Source organism: Puma concolor, chromosome B1 (assembly GCF_028749965.1).
Source record: "Puma concolor isolate L17-30 chromosome B1, mPumCon1.1.hap2, whole genome shotgun sequence".
NCBI lineage: Eukaryota > Metazoa > Chordata > Mammalia > Carnivora > Felidae > Puma > Puma concolor.
Window position 1 is genome coordinate 117847422 of NC_141670.1, and position 20045 is coordinate 117867466.

The following is a 20045-nucleotide window of genomic DNA, read 5'->3' on the forward strand; positions in this document are numbered from 1 at the left end:
TGGGTGGCTCAGTCAGTTAAGCATCTGACCTCAGCTCAGGTCATGATCTCATGGTTCCTGAGTTCGAGGCCTGCATTGGGCTCTGTGCTGACAGCTCAGAGCCTGGAGCCTGCTTCAGATTCTGTGTCTCCTCTCTCTCTGCCCCTCTGCCTCTCACACTGTCTCGCACTCTCTCAAAAATAAACTTTAAATATTAAAAAAAAAAAAAAGTCAACTGGAAGGGACTTCCTTTTATAATAATAATAATAATTTTATTATATTACATATAATGCAAATAATAAAAAATAAGTTATTTTTATAATACATAAAATTAGTAAAAATATAAATTAAAATATCAATAGGAGAGAGACAATATGCAATATGTATATAAAAAATTCATTTGAGGGGCGCCTGGGTGGCGCAGTCGGTTAAGCGTCCGACTTCAGCCAGGTCACGATCTCGCGGTCCGTGAGTTCGAGCCCCGCGTCGGGCTCTGGGCTGATGGCTCGGAGCCTGGAGCCTGTTTCCGATTCTGTGTCTCCCTCTCTCTCTGCCCCTCCCCCGTTCATGCTTTGTCTCTCTCTGTTCCAAAAATAAATAAAAAACGTTGAAAAAAAAAATTCATTTGACAAAAGATTCATCCAAAATCTTTTTATTTATAAGAAATACTTCCTCTTTTAAATCTTTTATATTTGTATACTTTTACAGCCTGTTAAGCTGTAATTTTCTACCCTTCAAAATCATGTTAATGATCCTCCTGCCTTTGTTTTTCCTGTTGATGTTTGTAATTTTGATACTAGCAGGTGATTTGAAAAGACCTCCTGAAATACTAAATGTCACTATTCTTTTTTGCTATAGCTAGGGGGCAGCATTTACTCAGCTGACTCTTAGTCAACTACTACTATGCCAAATCAGGAAAATAATTCAGTGATCTAGAGAAAATAGCTAAAGCATGTCTGATTTTTTTTCGTTGGGTCTCAGTTTCCATTTTTAAATCAGGAAAAGTTAATAATATCTCTAAGTTAATAAGACTAATGTTATATATATTTTTATATCTTCAATAAATATTTCATTATTTAATTGCTTTTTAAAAAATTAAAACCCGAACCAGGATTCAAAATTGTGTTATACTGTCTTTTTCATGTATCAGACTATAACATGAAGATGTACCAATATCCTAAGAAGTTATTTAAGATTAAATTATCAGTTAATATTTTAAAAGGAAGAAAAAAGAATAAATAAAATAAATAACTGGCATTACAATCTCACAGAATATATTACCTATTTATTTACCTGACTTTAGTTGATAAGAGGTAACTGGTGATAGTGAGCACCTAAAAGTTGTTACATATTAAAGAAATGTTTCAACTTGAATTAATTATTACTTTTCAAATATTAGAATATGCTTCACTTCACTTATTTCTAATAACTTTTCATAATTGTCAAAGTATAGGCACATAATTCAAATTTTTAAGTTTAGTGTTTTTTCAGTACTTTCCACTTTTTAATATTGAGGATATATATATGTATATATTATCCATTATTTCTCATTATTTCATATTTCTCATTATTTCATATATATTGAAAAATTCTCAAGAAAGTGTATAATCTCATATCTGGATCTTTTAATCTCTCCCTTTCAGTTATCTTCATTATATATTTTATTCTTTCTTTCAACAAATATCTGAGTGCCTACTATGTGCTGCTCATTTTCCTAGGCCCTGGATATGTTAAAAAAAAAAAAAAAACACACAGACAAAAACTCTGCTCTCATTGAATTTATATTCTAGTGGGGGGCAGACAATAAAAAGATAATTTTTTTTAACGTTTATTTATTTTTGAGACAGAGAGAGACAGAACATGAACGGGGGAGGGTCAGAGACAGGGAGACACAGAATCTGAAACAGGCTCCAGGCTCTGAGCTGTCAGCACAGAGCCCGACGGGGGGCTCGAACTCACAGACCGCGAAATCATGACCTGAGCCAAAGTCGGCCGCTTTAACCGACTGAGCCACCCAGGTGCCCCAAAAGATAAAATTTTTAAAAAGACAATAAAATAAAAAATAGATAATAAAGATAAATATACTAATAGATATGTTAGATAGTGGTAAGTACCAAAGAGGGAAAAAAAAAAAAACAAACTATAGTAGGGACATGGATGTTAAGTGTTCAGAAGAAGAAGAAATTGAATTTTTAAATAAGGTAGTCAGGGGAGGGGAGTAAGGGAATGGGTTAAACAGGTGATGGGACTTAACGAGTACACTTGTCCTGATGAATGCCCAGTGATTTATGGAATTGTTGAATCACTATATTGTACACCTGAAACTAATATAACTGTTAACTAATTGGAATTAAAAACTTGAGGGAGGGACAGAGAGAAGAGAGAGAGAGAGAGAAGGAAGGAAGGAAAGGAGAAGAGAGGGGAAAAGAGAAGAGAAGAGAAAAGGAAAGAGAGTCAGGAAGGGAGTCAGGGAAAGCCTCACAGAAAAACTGGCTTTTGAATAAGTGGCTTTAGGAACTGAGGGAAAGAGCAGTGAAGCAGAGGCAACAGCAAGTGCTAAAGCCCTGAGGTGTAAGCATGCCAGGGATGTTGAAGGAACAGCCCAGGAGACCAATGTGACTGGAGCCCAATGAACAAGGAAGGAGATGAGAGTCAGAGGACCGAATTTTACATCAAAATATATTACATAGTTAAGACTTTAGTTTTTACTGTCAGTGGTGAAAAGCCACTGTATTCTATTTAGCAGAGGAATGACACGTTCTGATCTAAACATTTTAACAAGATCATTCTGGTTTTTATGGTAAGAGAAACCCAAGGAGGGGCAAGGATGGAACTTTAAAAAGTTGATCATACACTAGTGTAATAATCTAGGCAAGAGGGACTTGAATCAGAAAGTTAGTGGTAGGGGTGGTAAGGAGTTGTTACATTCTAGATCAGTTCCAAAGGTCGAGCTAGCAGGATTGCTGGTGACAAATGTACACTGTGGGAGAAAGAGGAGTTAAGAATGATTCCAGAATTTTTTATCTGAGCAATTGGAAGAATAGAGTTGTTCTTAACTGAGATTTGGAAGACTATACTTGAAGGCAGAGATTTTGAACAAGTCTCAGGAGCTCAGTTTGGGACATGATATGTATATCTGTTAGCCATACAAGTGGAAATGTCAAGCTGGCATTTGGATGCGGAGGTTTGCAATTCAGGGGAGAGGTCTGGGATAGAGCTATAAAAATGGGAGTCCTCGCACTATTTATACATAATCATCTGGAGAAAAATAGAAAATCCAAGGAGATAGGGCATGCCAATAGTTAAATCTGGGAGATGAAGAAGAACCAACAAAGGAGATGGAGTAACAGTCAGAAAAGTAAGAAAACTAGATGAATGTGATATCTTGGAACTCAAATGGGTGGGGCATGTTTTGAGAAGGTTAGAGTAGCTAACTATGTCAAACCCTGATGATGGGTAAAGAAGGATTGAGAGTGAGAACTGGCCATTAGACGTAGCAACAGGGAAGTCTTTGATGACCAAGATAAGAGCAATTTTGGTGGTGAAGTGGAGGAAAGAACCTAACTGGAGTGAAATGAAAGAATATTTAATGAACATCTACTTAATGAACCCCTGTAAGGCTGAAACTATATATTTTGTTCACTGCTATATCCTATCAGTCAGGCAGAGAGTGAGTTCTCCCTTACTCTGCCTTCTGTTCTATTTAGAGCTCCAACAAATCGCCTAAGGCCCACTCACATAAGGGAGAGTAATCTGCTTTACCAAATCTGCTGATTCAACCTGTTGATCTCATCCAGAAACACTCTCAGAGACACAATCAGAATAAGGTTTAATAAATGGACACCCCATGTCAGTCAAGGTGACACATAAAATCAGTCATCACAAGAACCATTTGCTTTTTGTGTGATTACTGATACGGTTGCCTTTAAATCTACCATTTGGTATTTTTATTCCATTCTCCCATCAATTCTTTCTTTTCTTTTTCCTTTTTATTTGCCTTCTTTGAATTCATTGGACATTTTTTCTGTGATTTTATTTTATCTCCCTTGTTGACATGTTAGGTGACGCTTAGTTGTGTTTTTTAATTGGTTTCCTTAGGATTTATACAGTGGTCCTCAAATAGGCAGCTTTCCCTCCCAGAGGATTTTTAGCAATGTGTGGAGATATTTTTCACAAAACTGGGTTAATGCTACTGGCATCTGGTGGGTGGAGGCCGGATTGCTGCAATAATCTTAAAATACAAAGGACATTCCCAAGCAAAAGTTATCTAACCTAAAATGTGAATAGTGATGAAGTTAAGAAATTCTGGTTTCTATTATAATTCTTTACATTTCTACAGTTTGCATTCAAATAATATATCACTTCACAGATAGTACAAATACTTTACAATGTGTACTTCCATTTTCCCCTCCCAGTGTTTGTATTACAGTTGTCCTATGTTTTATTTCTACATGTTATAAACCCCACAATAAGTTATTTTTGCTTTAAAGAGTCAGCTACTTTTAAAAGCTTTTTCAAAAATAAGTTCGTTATATTCTGCCACATACACAATTACAACCCCTGTGTCTCTTCATTCTTCTGTGTAGATCTAGATTTCCATCTGGTATCATTTTCCTTCTGCCCAGAAGACTTCTTCAGCATTTCTTACAGTACAGGACTGCTGCTGATGAACTTTTTCAGTTTGTGTGTGTGTGAAACAGTCTTTATTTCACCTTTTGTCTTTGAAAGATATTTTTGCTGAGCATACGGTTCTATATGGACACATTTTTTAATATTTTTAAAATGTTACTCCACTGCCATTTGTTGTGCACTGATAAGAAAACATTTTTGGAGAAGAAAACATTCTTCTCATTGATAGTCTTACATAATGTTTTTGTTTGTTTTTTTTTTTCTCTAGATATGGTGTAAATTTTCTCTTTACCACTGATTTTGAGAAATTTGAGTACAATGTGCCTTGGTGTGGTTTTCTTCATGGTTTGGGATCTTGAAGTTATTAGATCTATTAGTTTATAGTTTTCATCAAATTTGGAAAATGTTCAAACTATTATTTGTTCAAACAAATATTTGTTCTGTCCCCTCTCTTCTTTCTCTCCTTTGGTGTCGCTAGTACATATATATTTGGCCGATTGAAGTTACTCGCTGATGCTTGGGTGTTTTTTTGTTTCATTGCATATGTTCTATTTTGATGTTTCTGAGTTTACCATTTTTTTTATCTGCAATGTCTGATCTGCTTAATCCCATCCAGGATATTTTTTCTTTCAAACACTGTACTTTTCATCTCTAAAAGTTTGATTTGGGATTGTTTTTTGTACCTGCCATGTCTTTACTTAACATGAACATCCTTAGCTTTTTGAACATAAGAAATACAGTTATAAAAAGTATTTTACTGTCATTTCCTGCTATTACAAACATTTATGTCAGTTCTGTGTACATTTTGAGGCAATGATTTTTCTCCTCATATGCATCTTTTTTTTTTTTTGCTACTTTTTATTACTGGTATTTTTAAAATTAGATTCCAGTCATTGTGAATTTTACCTTGTTGAATATTGGATATTTTTCTATTCTTGTAAATATCCTTGAGCTTTATTTTGAGTTGTGGCTAACTAATACTGACACAATTTGATCCTTTCAAGGCTTGCCTCTAAGGTTTATTAAGACTAGAGCAGCATAGTTTGAAAGCATAATTACGCTAATATTATTAAGGCTATTTTTGAGTACTCTACCCAGTTCCTTGTTTATTACAGATTGTTTGTTTGTTTGTTCTGACTGGTGGTAAGATGAATTATTCCTGGCTTTGTGTGAGCCTGGCGAGTTTTCCCTCTGATCTTTTCCAGTTATTCCTTCCGTGCTTTGTGTAGTTTCCTCATACACATGCCCTCTTCACTATGTGGCAAAACATATTGTTAGTGTGTTGCTGAAGTAATTCATATAAGATTCCTAATGACAAAATAATTGGCTTTGATCAGAAGGGTAGAGGTATTGTAATATAATTTATGTCATGTCCTTTAAAGAAAAAATGTTAAATAATAGTGATGAGACTAATATTTAGTGACTTTATTTTTATTTTTTTCAGTACTTGATTCCCTCCTTTTTTTTTTTTTTATTATATGAAATTTGTCAAATTAGTTTCCATACAACACCCAGTGCTCATCCCAAAAGATGCCCTCTTCAATGCCCATCACCTACCCTACCCTCCCTTCCACCCCCCATCAACCCTCAGTTTGTTTTCAGTTTTTTAGAGTCTCTTATGCTTTGGCTCTCTCTCCCCCTCTAACCTCTTTTTTTTCTTTTTTTTTCCTTCCCCTCCCCCATGGGTTTCTGTTAAGTTTCTCAGGATCCACATAAGAGTGAAAACATATGGTATCTGTCTTTCTCTGTATAGCTTACTTCACTTAGCATCACACTCTCCAGTTCCATCCACGTTGCTACAAAGGGCCGTATTCATTCTTTGTCATTGCCAAGTAGTATTCCATTGTGTATTAAACCACAATTTCTTTATCTGTTCATCAGTTGATGGAAATTTAGGCTTTTTCCACAATTTGGCTATTGTTGAGAGTGCTGCTAAAATATTGGGGTACAAGTGCCCCTATGCATCAGTACTCCTGTATCCCTTGGGTCAATTCCTAGCAGTGCTACTGCTGGGTCATAGAGTAGACCTATTTTTAATTTTTTGAGGAACTTCCACACTGTTTTCCAGAGTGGCTGCACCAGTTTGCATTCCCACCAACAGTGCAAGAGGGTTCCTGTTTCTCCACATCCTCGCCAGCATCTATAGTCTCCTGATTTGTTCATTTTGGCCACTCTGACTGGCGTGGGGTGATATCTGAGTGTGGTTTTATTTGTATTTCCCTGATGAGGAGCGACATTGAGCATCTTTTCATGTGCCTGTTGGCCATCTGGATGTCTTCTTTAGAGAAGTGTCTATTCATGTTTTCTGCCCATTTCTTCACTGGATTGTTTTTTGGGTGTGGAGTTTGGTGAGCTCTTTATAGATTTTGGATACTAGCCCTTTATCTGATAGGTCATTTGCAAATATCTTTTCCCATTCCGTTGGTTGCCTTTTAGTTTTGTTGGTTGTTTCCTTTGCTGTGCGGAAGCTTTTTATCTTCAAGAAGTCCCAATAGTTCATTTTGCTTTTAATTCCCTTGCCTTTGGGGATGTGTCAAGAAATTGCTGCGGCTGCGGTCAGAGGGGGCTTTTCCTGCTTTCTCCTCTAAGGTTTTGATGGTTTCCTGTCTCACATTCAAGTCCTTTATCCATTTTGAGTTTATTTTTGTGAATGGTGTGAGAAAGTGGTCTAGTTTCAACCTTCTGCATGTTGCTGTCCAGTTCTCCCAGCACCATTTGTTAAAAAGACTGTCTTTTTTCCATTGAATATTCTTTCCTGCTTTGTCAAAAATTAGTTGGCCATACGTTTGTGGGTCTAGTTCTGGGGTTTCTATTCTATTCCATTGGTCTATGTGTCTGTTTTTGTGCCAATACCATGCTGTCTTGATGATGACAGCATTGTAGTAGAGGCTAAAGTCTGGGATTGTGATGCCTCCTGCTTTGGTCTTCTTCTTCAAAATTACTTTGGCTATTCGGGGCCTTTTGTGGTTCCATATGAATTTTAGGATTTCTTGTTCTAGTTTCGAGAAGAATGCTGGTGCAATTTTGATTGGGATTGCATTGAATGTGTAGATAGCTTTGGTGGTATTGACATTTTAACAATATTTATTCTTCCAACCCATGAGCACGGAAAGTTTTTCCATTTCTTTATATCTTCAATTTCCTTCATAAGCTTTCTATAGTTTTCAGGATACAGATCTTGTACATCTTCGGTTAGATTTATTCCTAGGTATTTTATGCTTCTTGGTGCAATTGTGAATGGGATCAGTTTCTTTCTTTGTCTTTCTGTTGCTTCATTATTAGTGTATAAGAATGCAACTGATTTCTGTACATTGATTTTGTATCCTGCGACTTTGCTGAATTCATGTATCAGTTCTAGCAGACTTTTGGTGGAGTCTATCGGATTTTCCATGTATAATATCATGTCATCTGCAAAAAGTGAAAGCTTGACTTCATCTTTGCCCATTTTGATGCCTTTGATTTCCTTTTGTTGTCTATTTGCTGATGCTAGCACTTCCAGCACTATGTTAAACAACAGTGGTGAGCATGGACATCCCTGTCGTGTTCCTGATCTCAGGGGGAAGGCTCTCAGTTTTTCCCCATTGAGGATGATATTCGCTGTGGGCTTTTCATAAATGGCTTTTATGATGTTTAAGTATGTTCCTCCTATCCTGACTTTCTCGAGGGCTTTTATTAAGAAAGCATGCTGAATTTTGTCAAATGCTTTTTCTGCATCGATTGACAGGATCATATGGTTCTTTTCTTTTATTAATGTGATGTATCATGTTGATTCATTTGCGAATGTTGAACCAGCCCTGCATCCCAGGAATGAATCCCACTTGATCATGGTGAATAATTCTTTTTATACGCTGTTGAATTTGATTTGCTAGTATCTTACTGAGAATTTTTGCATCCATATTCATCAGGATATTGGCCTGTAGTTCTCTTTTTTTTTACTGGGTCTCTGTCTGGTTTAGGAAGCAAAGTAATACTGGCTTCATAGAATGAGTCTGGAAGTTTTCCTTCCCTTACTATTTTTTGGAATAGCTTGAGAAGGATAGGTATTATCTCTGCTTTAAATGTCTGGTAGAATTCCCCAGGGAAGCCATCTGGTCCTGGACTCTTATTTGTTGGGAGATTTTTGATAACTGATTCAATTTCTTTGCCAGTTATGGGTCTGTTCAAGTTTTCCATTTCCTCCTGTTTGAGTTTTGGAAGTGTGTGGGTGTTTAGGAATTTGTCCATTCCTTCCAGGTTGTCCAGTTTGTTGGCATATAATTTTTCATAGTATTCCCTGATAACTGCTTGTATTTCTGAGGGATTGGTTGTAATAATTCCATTTCCATTCATGATTTTATCTATTTGGGTCATCTCCCTTTTCTTTTTGAGAAGCCTGACTAGAGGTTTATCAATTTTGTTTATTTTTTCAAAAAACCAACTCTTGGTTTCATTGATCTGCTCTACAGTTTTTTTTTTTTTAAATTTTTTTTTTTTCAACGTTTATTTATTTTTTTGGGACAGAGAGACAGAGCATGAATGGGGGAGGAGCAGAGAGAGAGGGAGACACAGAATCGGAAACAGGCTCCAGGCTCTGAGCCATCAGCCCAGAGCCTGACGCGGGGCTCGAACTCACGGACCGCGAGATCGTGACCTGGCTGAAGTCGGACGCTTAACCGACTGCGCCACCCAGGCGCCCCTGCTCTACAGTTTTTTTAGATTGTATATTGTTTATATCTGCTCTGATCTTTAGTATTTCTCTTCTTCTGCTGGGTTTGGGGTGTCTTTGCTGCTCTGCTTCTATTTCCTTTAGGTGTGCTGTTAGATTTTGTATTTGGGATTTTTCTTGTTTCTTGAGATAGGCCTGGATTGCAATGTATTTTCCTCTCAGGACTGCCTTTGCTGCATCCCAAAGCGTTTGGATTGTTGTATTTTCATTTTCGTTTGTTTCCATATATTTTTTAAATTTCTTCTCTAATTGTCTGGTTGACCCATTCATTCTTTAGTAGGGTGTTCTTTAACCTCCATGCTTTTGGAGGTTTTCCAGACTTTTTCCTGTGGTTGATTTCAAGCTTCATAGCATTGTGGTCTGAAAGTATGCATGGTATGATCTCAATTTGTATACTTATGAAGTGCTGTTTTGTGACCCAGTATGTGATCTATCTTGGAGAAAGTTCCATGTGCATTTGAGAAGAAAGTATATTCTGTTGCTTTGGGATGCAGAGTTCTAAATATATCTGTCAAGTCCATCTGATCCAATGTATCATTCAGGGCCCTTGTTTCTTTATTGACCGTGTGTCTAGATGATCTATCCATTTCTGTAAGTGGGGTGTTAAAGTCCCCTGCAATTACCACTTCTTATCAATAAGGTTGCTTATGTTTATGAGTAATTGTTTTATATATTTGGGGGCTCCCGTATTTGGTGCATAGACATTTATAATTGTTAGTTCTTCTTGATGGATAGACCGTGTAATTATTATATAATGCCCTTCTTCATCTCTTGTTACAGCCTTTAATTTAAAGTCTAGTTTGTCTGATATAAGTATGGCTACTCCAGCTTTCTTTTGACTTCCAGTAGCATGATAGATAGTTCTCCATCCCCTCACTTTCAATATGAAGGTGTCCTCAGGTCTAAAATGAGTCTCTTGTAGACAGCAAATAGATGGGTCTTGTTTTTTTATCCATTCTGATACCCTATGTCTTTTGGTTGGCGCATTTAGTCCATTTACATTCAGTGTTATTATAGAAAGATATGGGTTTTGGGGCGCCTGGGTGGCGCAGTCGGTTAAGCGTCCGACTTCAGCCAGGTCACAATCTCGCGGTCCGTGAGTTCGAGCCCCGCGTCAGGCTCTGGGCTGATGGCTCGGAGCCTGGAGCCTGTTTCCGATTCTGTGTCTCCCTCTCTCTCTGCCCCTCCCCCGTTCATGCTCTGTCTCTCTCTGTCCCAAAAATAAATTAAAAAATAAATAAATAAATAAATAAAAAATAAAAAAAATAAGTTTAGAAAGATATGGGTTTAGAGTCATTGTGATGTCCGTAGTTTTCATGCTTGTAGCGATGTCTCTGGTACTTTGTCTCACAGGATCCCCCTGAGGATCTCTTGTAGGGCTGGTTTAGTGGTGATGAATTCCTTCAGTTTTTGTTTGTTTGGGAAGACCTTTAGCTCTCCTTCTATTCTAGATGACAGATTTGCTGGATAAAGGATTCTCGGCTGCATATTTGTTTCTGTTCATCACATTGAAGATTTCCTGCCATTCCTTTCTGGCCTGCCAAGTTTCAGTAGAGAGATTGGTCACGAGTCTTATAGGTCTCCCTTTATATGTTAGAGCACGTTTATCCCTAGTTGCTTTCAGAATTTTCTCTTTATCCTTGTATTTTGCCAGTTTCACTATGATATGTCATGCAGAAGATGGATTCAAGTTACGTCTGAAGGGAGTTCTCTGTGCCTCTTGGATTTCAATGCCTTTTTCCTTCCCCAGATCAGGGAAGTTCTCAGCTATTATTTCTTCAAGTACCCCTTCAGCACCTTTCCCTCTCTCTTCCTCCTTGGAATACCAATTATGCGTAGATTATTTCTCTTTAGTGCATCACTTAGTTCTCTAATTTTCCCCTCATACTCCTGGATTTTTTTTATCTCTCTTTTCTCAGCTTCTTCTTTTTCCATAATTTTATCTTCCAGTTCACCTATTCTCTCCTCTGCCTCTTCAATCTGAGCCATTGTCGTCTCCATTTTATTTTGCAGCTCATTAATAGCATTTTTTAGCTCCTCCTGGCTGTTCCTTAGTCCCTTGATCTCTGTAGCAATAGATTCTCTGCTGTCCTTTATACTGTTTTCAAGCCCAGCGATTAGTTTTATGACTACTATTCTAAATTCACTTTCTGTTATAGTGTTTAAATCGTTTTTGATCGGTTTGTTAGCTGTCGTTATTTCCTGGAGTTTCTTTTGAGGGGAATTCTTCCGTTTCGTCATTTTGGAAAGTCCCTGGAGTGGCTGGGAACTGTGGGGCACTTCCCCTGCACTGTCTTGAATAACTTGCGTTGGTGGGCGTGGCCACAGTCAGACCTGATGTCTGCCTACCGCTCGGGCCACAGTCAGACTGGTGTGTGCCTTCTCTTACCCTCTCCCAGGGGGGGATTCACTGTAGGGTGGCGTGGCCCGTCTGGGCTACTTGCACATTACCAGACTTGTAGCGCTGGGGATCTGGCATATTAGCTTGGGTGGATAGGCAAGGTGCACAGGGGCTGGAGGGGTAGGCTCAGCTCGCTTTTCCTTCGGAGGTCCGCTTCAGGAGGGGCCCTGCGGCACCCGGAGGGAGTCAGACCCGGAGGAATGGATCCGCAGAAGCATAGCGTTGGGTGTTTGCGCGGTGCAAGCAAGTTCCCTGGCAGGAACTGGTCCCCTTTGGGATTTTGGGTGGGGGATGGGGGAGGGAGATGGCACTGGTGAGCACCTTTGTTCCCTGCCAAGCTGTACTCTGTCATCCGGGGCCCAACGACTCTCCCTCCCATTGTCCTCCACCTCTCCCGCTGTCTGAGCAGATCTGTTAACTTACAGCCTGCCAGATGTTAAGTCCCGCTCGCTGTCCAAACACACTCCGCTGCTTTTGCAAGCCAGAGTCAGGGGCTCTGCTTTGCCGGCGGGCTGCCCGTCCACCCTACCTCCCTCCCGCTAGTCGTGTAGCGCGCACCGCCTCTCCGCCCTTCCTACCCTCTTCCATGGACCTGTCGTCTACGCTTGACTCCGGAGAATCCGTTCTGCTAGTCTTCTGGCGATTTTCTGGGTTATTTAGGCAGGTGTGGGTGGAATCTAAGTTAACCGCAGGTCGCGGTGAGCCCACCGTCCTCCTACGCCACCATCCTAGTGACTTTATTTTTAAACTTAAATTAGGCTAAGGAGTTCAGATTTTGTTATATTTTATTGTTTACTACAGCCCATACTCTTTACAGTGAAGTCACATACCTTTGTATTCCTCTGCAGTTTTCCCTTTTATAATGTCGCTTGAAAGAACTATGTGTCAGTGTATATAAATGATGATCTTGTGGGGAGCAATGGGCTTTATTTCACATACAATACTTAGACTTCAGTGTAGTATATAGTAATACTTAAGGTTCTTGACTGGTATTTTGATAGCATAAATACTCAGTGGTATGCTATGCAAAGACATATGCTACTCTATTCATAATTTCATAATTGATAGGTCCTAGATGAATATTTATTTAAACCCTATAGGTAGTATAGAAATCTTTGTCTAATGGTAGACTGCTTTGATGCAGAAAGTAAAATAAAATTAGAGCTTTTCAGATCTTTCTATATATTATTACTGATTTTCAGTACTTGCTACTGACAAAGGAAATTTTACTCTACATTTAGAAATTAAGAATGATTTCTCACTTCCAAAGTGTCAATAAATTCGTTGAAAGTATATATACAAGTATGTGGGCATGTCTGTGTGTGTATTTTCATTCCTAGACAGTAAAATTAGGAAAATAAATTTGTCACTCGGTTAAAGAACTAATTTATTTTATTTTTAAATCTTATTACTTTTAGTCTGTTATGAAGCTTCCTGTTAATTTAGAAAATGGTAATAGAAAGTATATGCTTCAGAATACTTTCTTATGAGACATTTTGGACATTTTTCAAAAACCATCTTATCAATTCTTGAAAATACTAAGAGTAAATCCACACTGATAAAGACCATTAAAATCCCAAAAATATTTTTGTGCAACCTGAAAGTTCATCCTTGGAATTAGCATGCAAGTATTGTGTTTGGGTTAGTCAGAGTCTTGAGTATTTCCTTTGATGAAATGAAGACATTCTGTGTAATAATCCTTGGTGAAAGGGACATCTATAGCATTTGTAATAGATGATATTATTTAATAGAGTATTTGTGGTAATAATTATAATTATCAACATTTTTATTTTAATCAATGGAGTAGACCAAAGTATAAAATATTTTTTACCATTCAGTTTAGTGGTAACCATTCTAATTATCTTTTATTTCCTCTTTATCTGTCCCCGGCATGGCACCCCTTTCCTCTTCTACCCATAGCTCTATGCCATCCCTTGGTTTCTCACCATGTTTACCCGTAAGTATAATTTTTCCTTTCCTTTTAATATTGTATTGACAAAAGGATAGCTCCTTTCTACCCCAGTATATTATAGCTATAGTCATATTAAATAGATTTAATTACATAAACATCCTTATATAATTCTAATGTAATAGAGTTGGGTAGAAAAAATTAAATTGTTTTCACTGCTGAATATCAAAAAGTGTAATATAGGATGAGTGTTATATAGTGATGTTTAGGATGCCTACCTTATGTGCCATGACATTCATAAAATCTCTGCCTTTTGTTGAAAAAGAAATTAACATAATATTTACATAAAGATTTGGAAGACAACTTTTACAACAAATGAGATTCAATTTTTAGAGATCCTCTAACACTTTTGTTATTTCCAAACCTAGAATTCCTCTAGAAATCAAAAAGTATGTGTATGTGATACTTTAATCAGTTACAGGTATGAATACAGTGGACATTCTGCTTAAATATGTACTATGATAAATGGAATAACCATATTTAAAGTAGATTATGCATTGGCCTGGAAAAATATGCACAGTATCATTAAATGTAAAAAAGAAAGTTGCAAAAAATAGAAAAAAAAATTTTACGTGAACTTAATAAAGCTATTATTTTTTTTTTCAACGTTTATTTATTATTTTTGGGACAGAGAGAGACAGAGCTTGAATGGGGGAGGGGCAGAGAGAGAGGGAGACACAGAATCGGAAACAGGCTCCAGGCTCTGAGCCATCAGCCCAGAGCCTGACGCGGGGCTCAAACTCACGGACCGCGAGATCGTGACCTGGAAGTCGGACGCTTAACCGACTGCGCCACCCAGGCGCCCCTATAAAGCTATTATTTAGAGTGAATAATAGAAATGTAACAATACTGAATCTAAAACAATACGAAATTTCATGTAAGTAAATAAGCTTGTGAGAATCGTATAACAAGAAAATTCTATGAAGAAATATAATTAATGGAACAACTATACCAGGATTGATAAAGGTTAGAAAATGTCATCTATTTGACCAATCTGATTATTAATATTTAAAAATGCCTTAGGAAGCAATAAATATTATATACAATTTCATAAGTGTTTTGTGAAACCAAACCAAAAATAGTTTTTATAAACATTTTATAAAACTAAATAAGCATTTTATAAAAACACTTTGGTAGTATTTGTTCTTAGTGGGTTTTTTTTAAATGTTTTTTTAATGTTTATTTATTTTTGAGAGAGACAGAGAATGCGAGTGGGTTAGGGGCAGAGAGAGAGGGAAACACAGAATCCGAAGCAGGCTTCAGACTCTGAGCTGTCAACACAGAGCCCGACTCAGGCCTCGAACTCACGAGCTGTGAGATCATGACCTGAGCCAAAGTTGGATGCTCAACCGACTGAGCCACCAACGTGCCCCAATATTTGTTCTTAGTTTTGACCATAAACCATTTGTAACATGTCTAGTAAAACAGCTTGTTATTGTTTTAATTTCTGTAATTTTGTCTTTTTATTTTATTTAATTGTATTCATATTTTGTTGTTTTACAGATGTATTTCCACTGCACAAAATTTTCCACCTCTGGGATACCTTACTCCTTGGGAACTCCTCTTTCCCATTCTGTATTGGAGTAGCAATCCTCCAGCAGCTTCGGGACCGGCTTTTGGCTAATGGCTTTAATGAGTGCATTCTTCTCTTCTCTGATTTACCAGGTATAAATATAAATAAATGGAATCCCTAAATGAAATTTAATTCTAAAATAATGAGAAGTCTTATAGCATTTTTCAAAAATAATCATCCAAACTTTCAGAATCTCTTCTTGAGCTTCAACTTCCTTCTCTGGATTCTCTCTCTCATGTAACCACATCTGCTCTTCCAGCACAGGTCCAAACCTGGGTCATATTAGATTGTTGTGGTTTAATTTTATGTCAGTGATGCCACCAAAAGGGTAAAAGAGCTGGGGGCAGTGACATATTTGCCTTTAATCTTAGGACACGCCTTTTAATCTTCAGCTGATAGAGAGTAAGTAAAGGCTACTTGTTTGAGAATCTGTGTTTACACAGAGATGTAATTCACATGGAACTTTGCTCTCCTATCTATAGCTCCTTAGTAACAATTTGACAGTTTGAGGAAAGGAAACACTGCCCCTTTGGAGGGCAAATCACAAGCTATATATTATATTCACAAGTGAGGAGTTTGTAAATCTAGGTGTTAAATTTGTTAAGTGTGGATGTAGGGAATATGACTATGGTCTAAACTTTGCTGCTGTGGCTGAAAAGATCAAAGTAATCTGGTCACCTAGGATATAGCAATCTGTGGAATTAAAAAATGAAACTGTATTTTTGCAGAAACCAAAATTTTTTCAGGTAGAAGAATTCTACTTTCTTCAAGCAGCATTTCATTGGCTCCAACCCTTTTCTGAGTTTATTGTTGTTCTCCATATTTTTAGGCACAAGTAACTGCTGATAAGAAACACATTTAGTTATCTAAGAGTTAAATTTGCTTAAAAAACAAATGAAGAACAAAAGAAAGGTACCTTAAGATTACATATTTATTAAGCACACTCAAGAGGAAAAAGAAACTGCTACCTACCCTGATTTTTATCTTTAGCTGATGATCTATATCTGGTACTTCACCATCTCTCTGTTGTTGCAAGTCTTCATCCTTTTGGGAAAATAATAACAATTTAAAATTTAATTTTTTTTTAAATTTTTCCTTCCTTCTTTCCCCCAAATTGAAAGTACCACCATCATCTTTCTAACTTATCTAAGTTTAATTAAATTATTTTGTATATGAGGAAATAGTAGTTCACTTCTTATATTATTTGTTTCTGGGCGATAGATTCCTTTTGAAAATCGCACTATTTTTTTAATCTTTTGATGTTAAATGGTAACAAAGAAGCTAGTTTCACAAACTAGGAATACTGTCTGTACCTTGCATACATTTTGCTCTCATTTCCAACTTGCCAAAGTAAACAGAAGATGATTGATTATGATTAAAAGAATTTTTTCTGGTCAGTTCTAAAAAAGAAAAAAAAAATCACAAATGCTGATTGTGCATTTTGAAATCAAGCAAATTTAATGCCTTTCCAATTTCATACATAAATGTACCAGTTAAACACTTATGGAAGAATCTGTTGTCATATTGTATAGGCATGTTAATATTAACTCTGGTTGTCCATGAAAATAAAATTATTATTTCTGAAATCAGAAAATAAGAATATGCTTGTTATAACTGACTTATTAAAAAGGTAAACTCTACCGGGGCACCTGGGTGGCTCAGATCATGACCTCACGGTCCGTGAGGTCTAGCCCCATGTCAGGCTCTGTGCTTACAGCTCAGATCCTGGAGCCTGCTTCGGATTCTGTGTCTCCCTCTCTCTCTGCCCCTCCTGACTGACTCTCTCTCTCTCTCTCTCTCTCTCTCTCTCTCTCAGAAGTAAACATTAAAAAAATTGTTAAACTCTACCTACCTCTTAAAATAGGATGCATTCTATTGTTGTGAATTGCCTTGATCCTCAGTAGCATTATTCTAGTTCATCACTTGTTTGGCCACTGTCTATAATTCCTGTTGGGGAAGAAAGAGGTTCTAATAAAAATATGACTTAAAAAAAAAAAAAAAAACAGAAAGGGTCCAGATGTAGGCTTTGTTCTAAAGTACACCTGTGTTTTACTTTTAATTGAAGGACACTTATTTGGGATGTCTTTCCTAAATCTAAAGAGATCTCTTTTTTCACCATGTTGAGCTTCATAACTGTAGTTGATGCTTGAAGGAACTGGAAATAATCATGGGAAGTCTTAAAATATGAATCCAGATTAATATACACACAAACACACAGAATGTGCCTTTTCTAAGCAAAGTATTATGTGTCATAAGTTTGGAACATATTTGAAAGAAGCTTTTTAAGACTACAGAAAAAAGACAAGATAACTCTATTTCACTTTAATTCTTGAGACAGACTTTGTAGATAAAGACAGGATAGGATTAAACATTGATTTGAACTTACTAAATACATTATACTTTACTGAAATCCCTATCAACTGAGTTTAAAAGCATAAGCAAACAGCAAATTTAACTAAATTCTTTGCTGAAGCAGATTGCTAAATTCACCGTTCAGAAAGTCTATGTGATAGTAATATGATGGAAATACTACTCAGTTGGTATCCTTGTGAACAAAATAAGCTTGAATTTTTTTAAGTTGTCCTTTCTAGTTTTTTTTTTCTTTCAACAAAGAGACACCCAGTAGTCTAGTTGTTAAGAGCATGGCATGTGGAACTGGTCACCTAAGTTTCAGATCCTGGCTCTGCAGTCATAGCTGTGTGATCTTAGGGTCATGACTTAACCTTCTTGTTTCCTTACCTCTGATTATATGAGAATGATAATAGTACCTACCTCATAGGGTTGTTGTGTTAAATAAACCAGTATATCTAAACAACTTAGAGCAGTGACTGGCATAGAGAAAATGCAATGTAAGTGATTATTATTATTATTAGTTTTGCCATTATCATTATTCTGCTTGTTTTCACTTTCCATTCTACCATGACATGCTTTCCTATTGATGGTATAAATGTAGCAATCACCCCATTTGGCTTTTTCTATAATTTTGTTTAATATGAAATTTATTGTCAAATTGGTTTCCATACAACACCCAGTGCTCATCCCAACAGGTGCCCTCCTCAATGCCCATCACCCACTTTCCCCTCCCTCCCACCCCCCATCAACCCTCAGTTTATTCTCAGTTTTTAAGAGTCTCTTATGGTTTGGCTCCCTCCCCCTCTAACTTTTTTTTCCCTTCCCCCCTTCCATGGTTCTTGTACCCCAACGTTTATAGCAGCATTTTCAACAATAGCCAAATAATGGAAAGAGCCTAAATGTCCATAAACTGATGAATGGATAAAGAAACTGTGGTTTATATATACAATGCAATACTACTTGGCAATGAGAAAGAATGAAATATGGCCTTTTGTAGCAACATGGATGGAACTGGAGAGTGTTATGCTAAGTGAAATAAGTCATACAGAGAAAGACAGATACCATAAATTTAAAAAAAAAAAATTTAACATTTATTCACTTTTGAGAGAGAGAGAGAGACAGAGTACAAGCAGAGGGAGAGAAAGACACAAAAGCCGAAGCAGGCTCCAGGCTCTGAGCTGTCAGCACAAAGCCCAACACAGGGCTCAAACCAGTGAACCGTGAGATCATGACCTGAGCTGAAGTCAGATGCTTAACTGACTGAGCCACCCAGGCATCCCTTTATAAATTATTAAAGTAGATATCAGTCATATTGATTTCCTTGTTAGCTAAAACAATTGAGGAATTATCTAAGAAGTCAAGTAGACCTTCTATGTTGAGTGTATATTATGACTAAGAAGAATATTTCTTTTCATTGCTCAGAGACAGTGTAATGTAGTAGATAGCACAGACTTTGCAGTCAATACAGATAAGGATTTAAGTCCTAGCTCTACCACTCACAACCTGTGTGAACAGGGAAACTTTCAGTGTAGTTCTGCTGCTAAAAAAGCTGTCTATGGATGAGATAGATGTGAGTTCATATCCCACTTCTGGCACATAGTAGCTGTGTGAATTTGGAAAAATTTTTAATCTCACTGAGAATTCTGTACATTAGGAAAGTTTCAGTAAAATGGGGATAATATCTGCTTTAGTATTATGATGAGCACTAAAGATAACATACATAATGCAGCTGCCACAAAATATGGTACTGATTATGCATACACAGTATGTATGACTTTTTTTTAAAGTACATGTAGTATATAATATTTTATTTTATGTTTATTTTTATTTTATTTTAATCTTAGAGCAGGAGAGGGGGGCAGAGAGAGAGAATCTCAAGCAGTCTCCAGGCTCCAGGCTCAGTGAGGAGCCTGATGAGGGGCTCGATCCCATGACCCTGGGTTCATGATCTGAGCCAAAATCAAGAGTCAGACACTCAACCAACTGAGCCTCCCAGGCACCCAGCTTTTAATATTTTAAAAATACATAAATAACTTGTAACATTCAATCTTTATAAGTTCCCTCTCCTTTCTACCTCCTTTCCTTCACTTTATACTATTTATTTTTTTTATTTATATATGAAATTTATTGTCAAATTGGTTTCCATACAACACCCAGTGCTCATCCCAAAAGGTGCCCTCCTCAATACCCATCACCCACCCTCTCCTCCCTCCCACCCCCCATCAACCCTTAGTTTGTTCTCAGTTCTCAACAGTCTCTTAATGCTTTGGCTCTCTCCCACTCTAACCTCTTTTTTTTTTTTTTTCCTTCCCCTCCGACACTTTATACTATTTAATTCTTGAAGAAAGAACACAGAGGAAAAGCATTATTATTTTTGCAAAAATTGTTCCCAAATTCTATTCCCTTGTAATATTTTTAAAATTTTTTTAAAGGAGTG

The 20045-nt window shown here is 37.0% G+C and overlaps 1 protein-coding gene across 8 annotated transcripts in view; it reads left to right on the plus strand.

The window, feature by feature from the left end:
• The window catches only part of TBCK (TBC1 domain containing kinase), a 223839-nt gene that overhangs the window by 124728 nt on the left and 79066 nt on the right, over window positions 1-20045 (plus strand). For all 8 annotated transcript variants that reach the window (XR_015250307.1, XM_086704453.1, XM_086704452.1 and 5 more), the window contains 2 exons: window positions 13635-13671; window positions 15187-15348. Coding sequence is in view for 7 of the 8 variants with exons in the window: in XM_086704453.1 (XP_086560579.1) it covers window positions 13635-13671; window positions 15187-15348 (199 nt within the window). In the remaining variant the exon portion in view is untranslated. The remainder of the gene's footprint in view (window positions 1-13634; window positions 13672-15186; window positions 15349-20045) is intronic.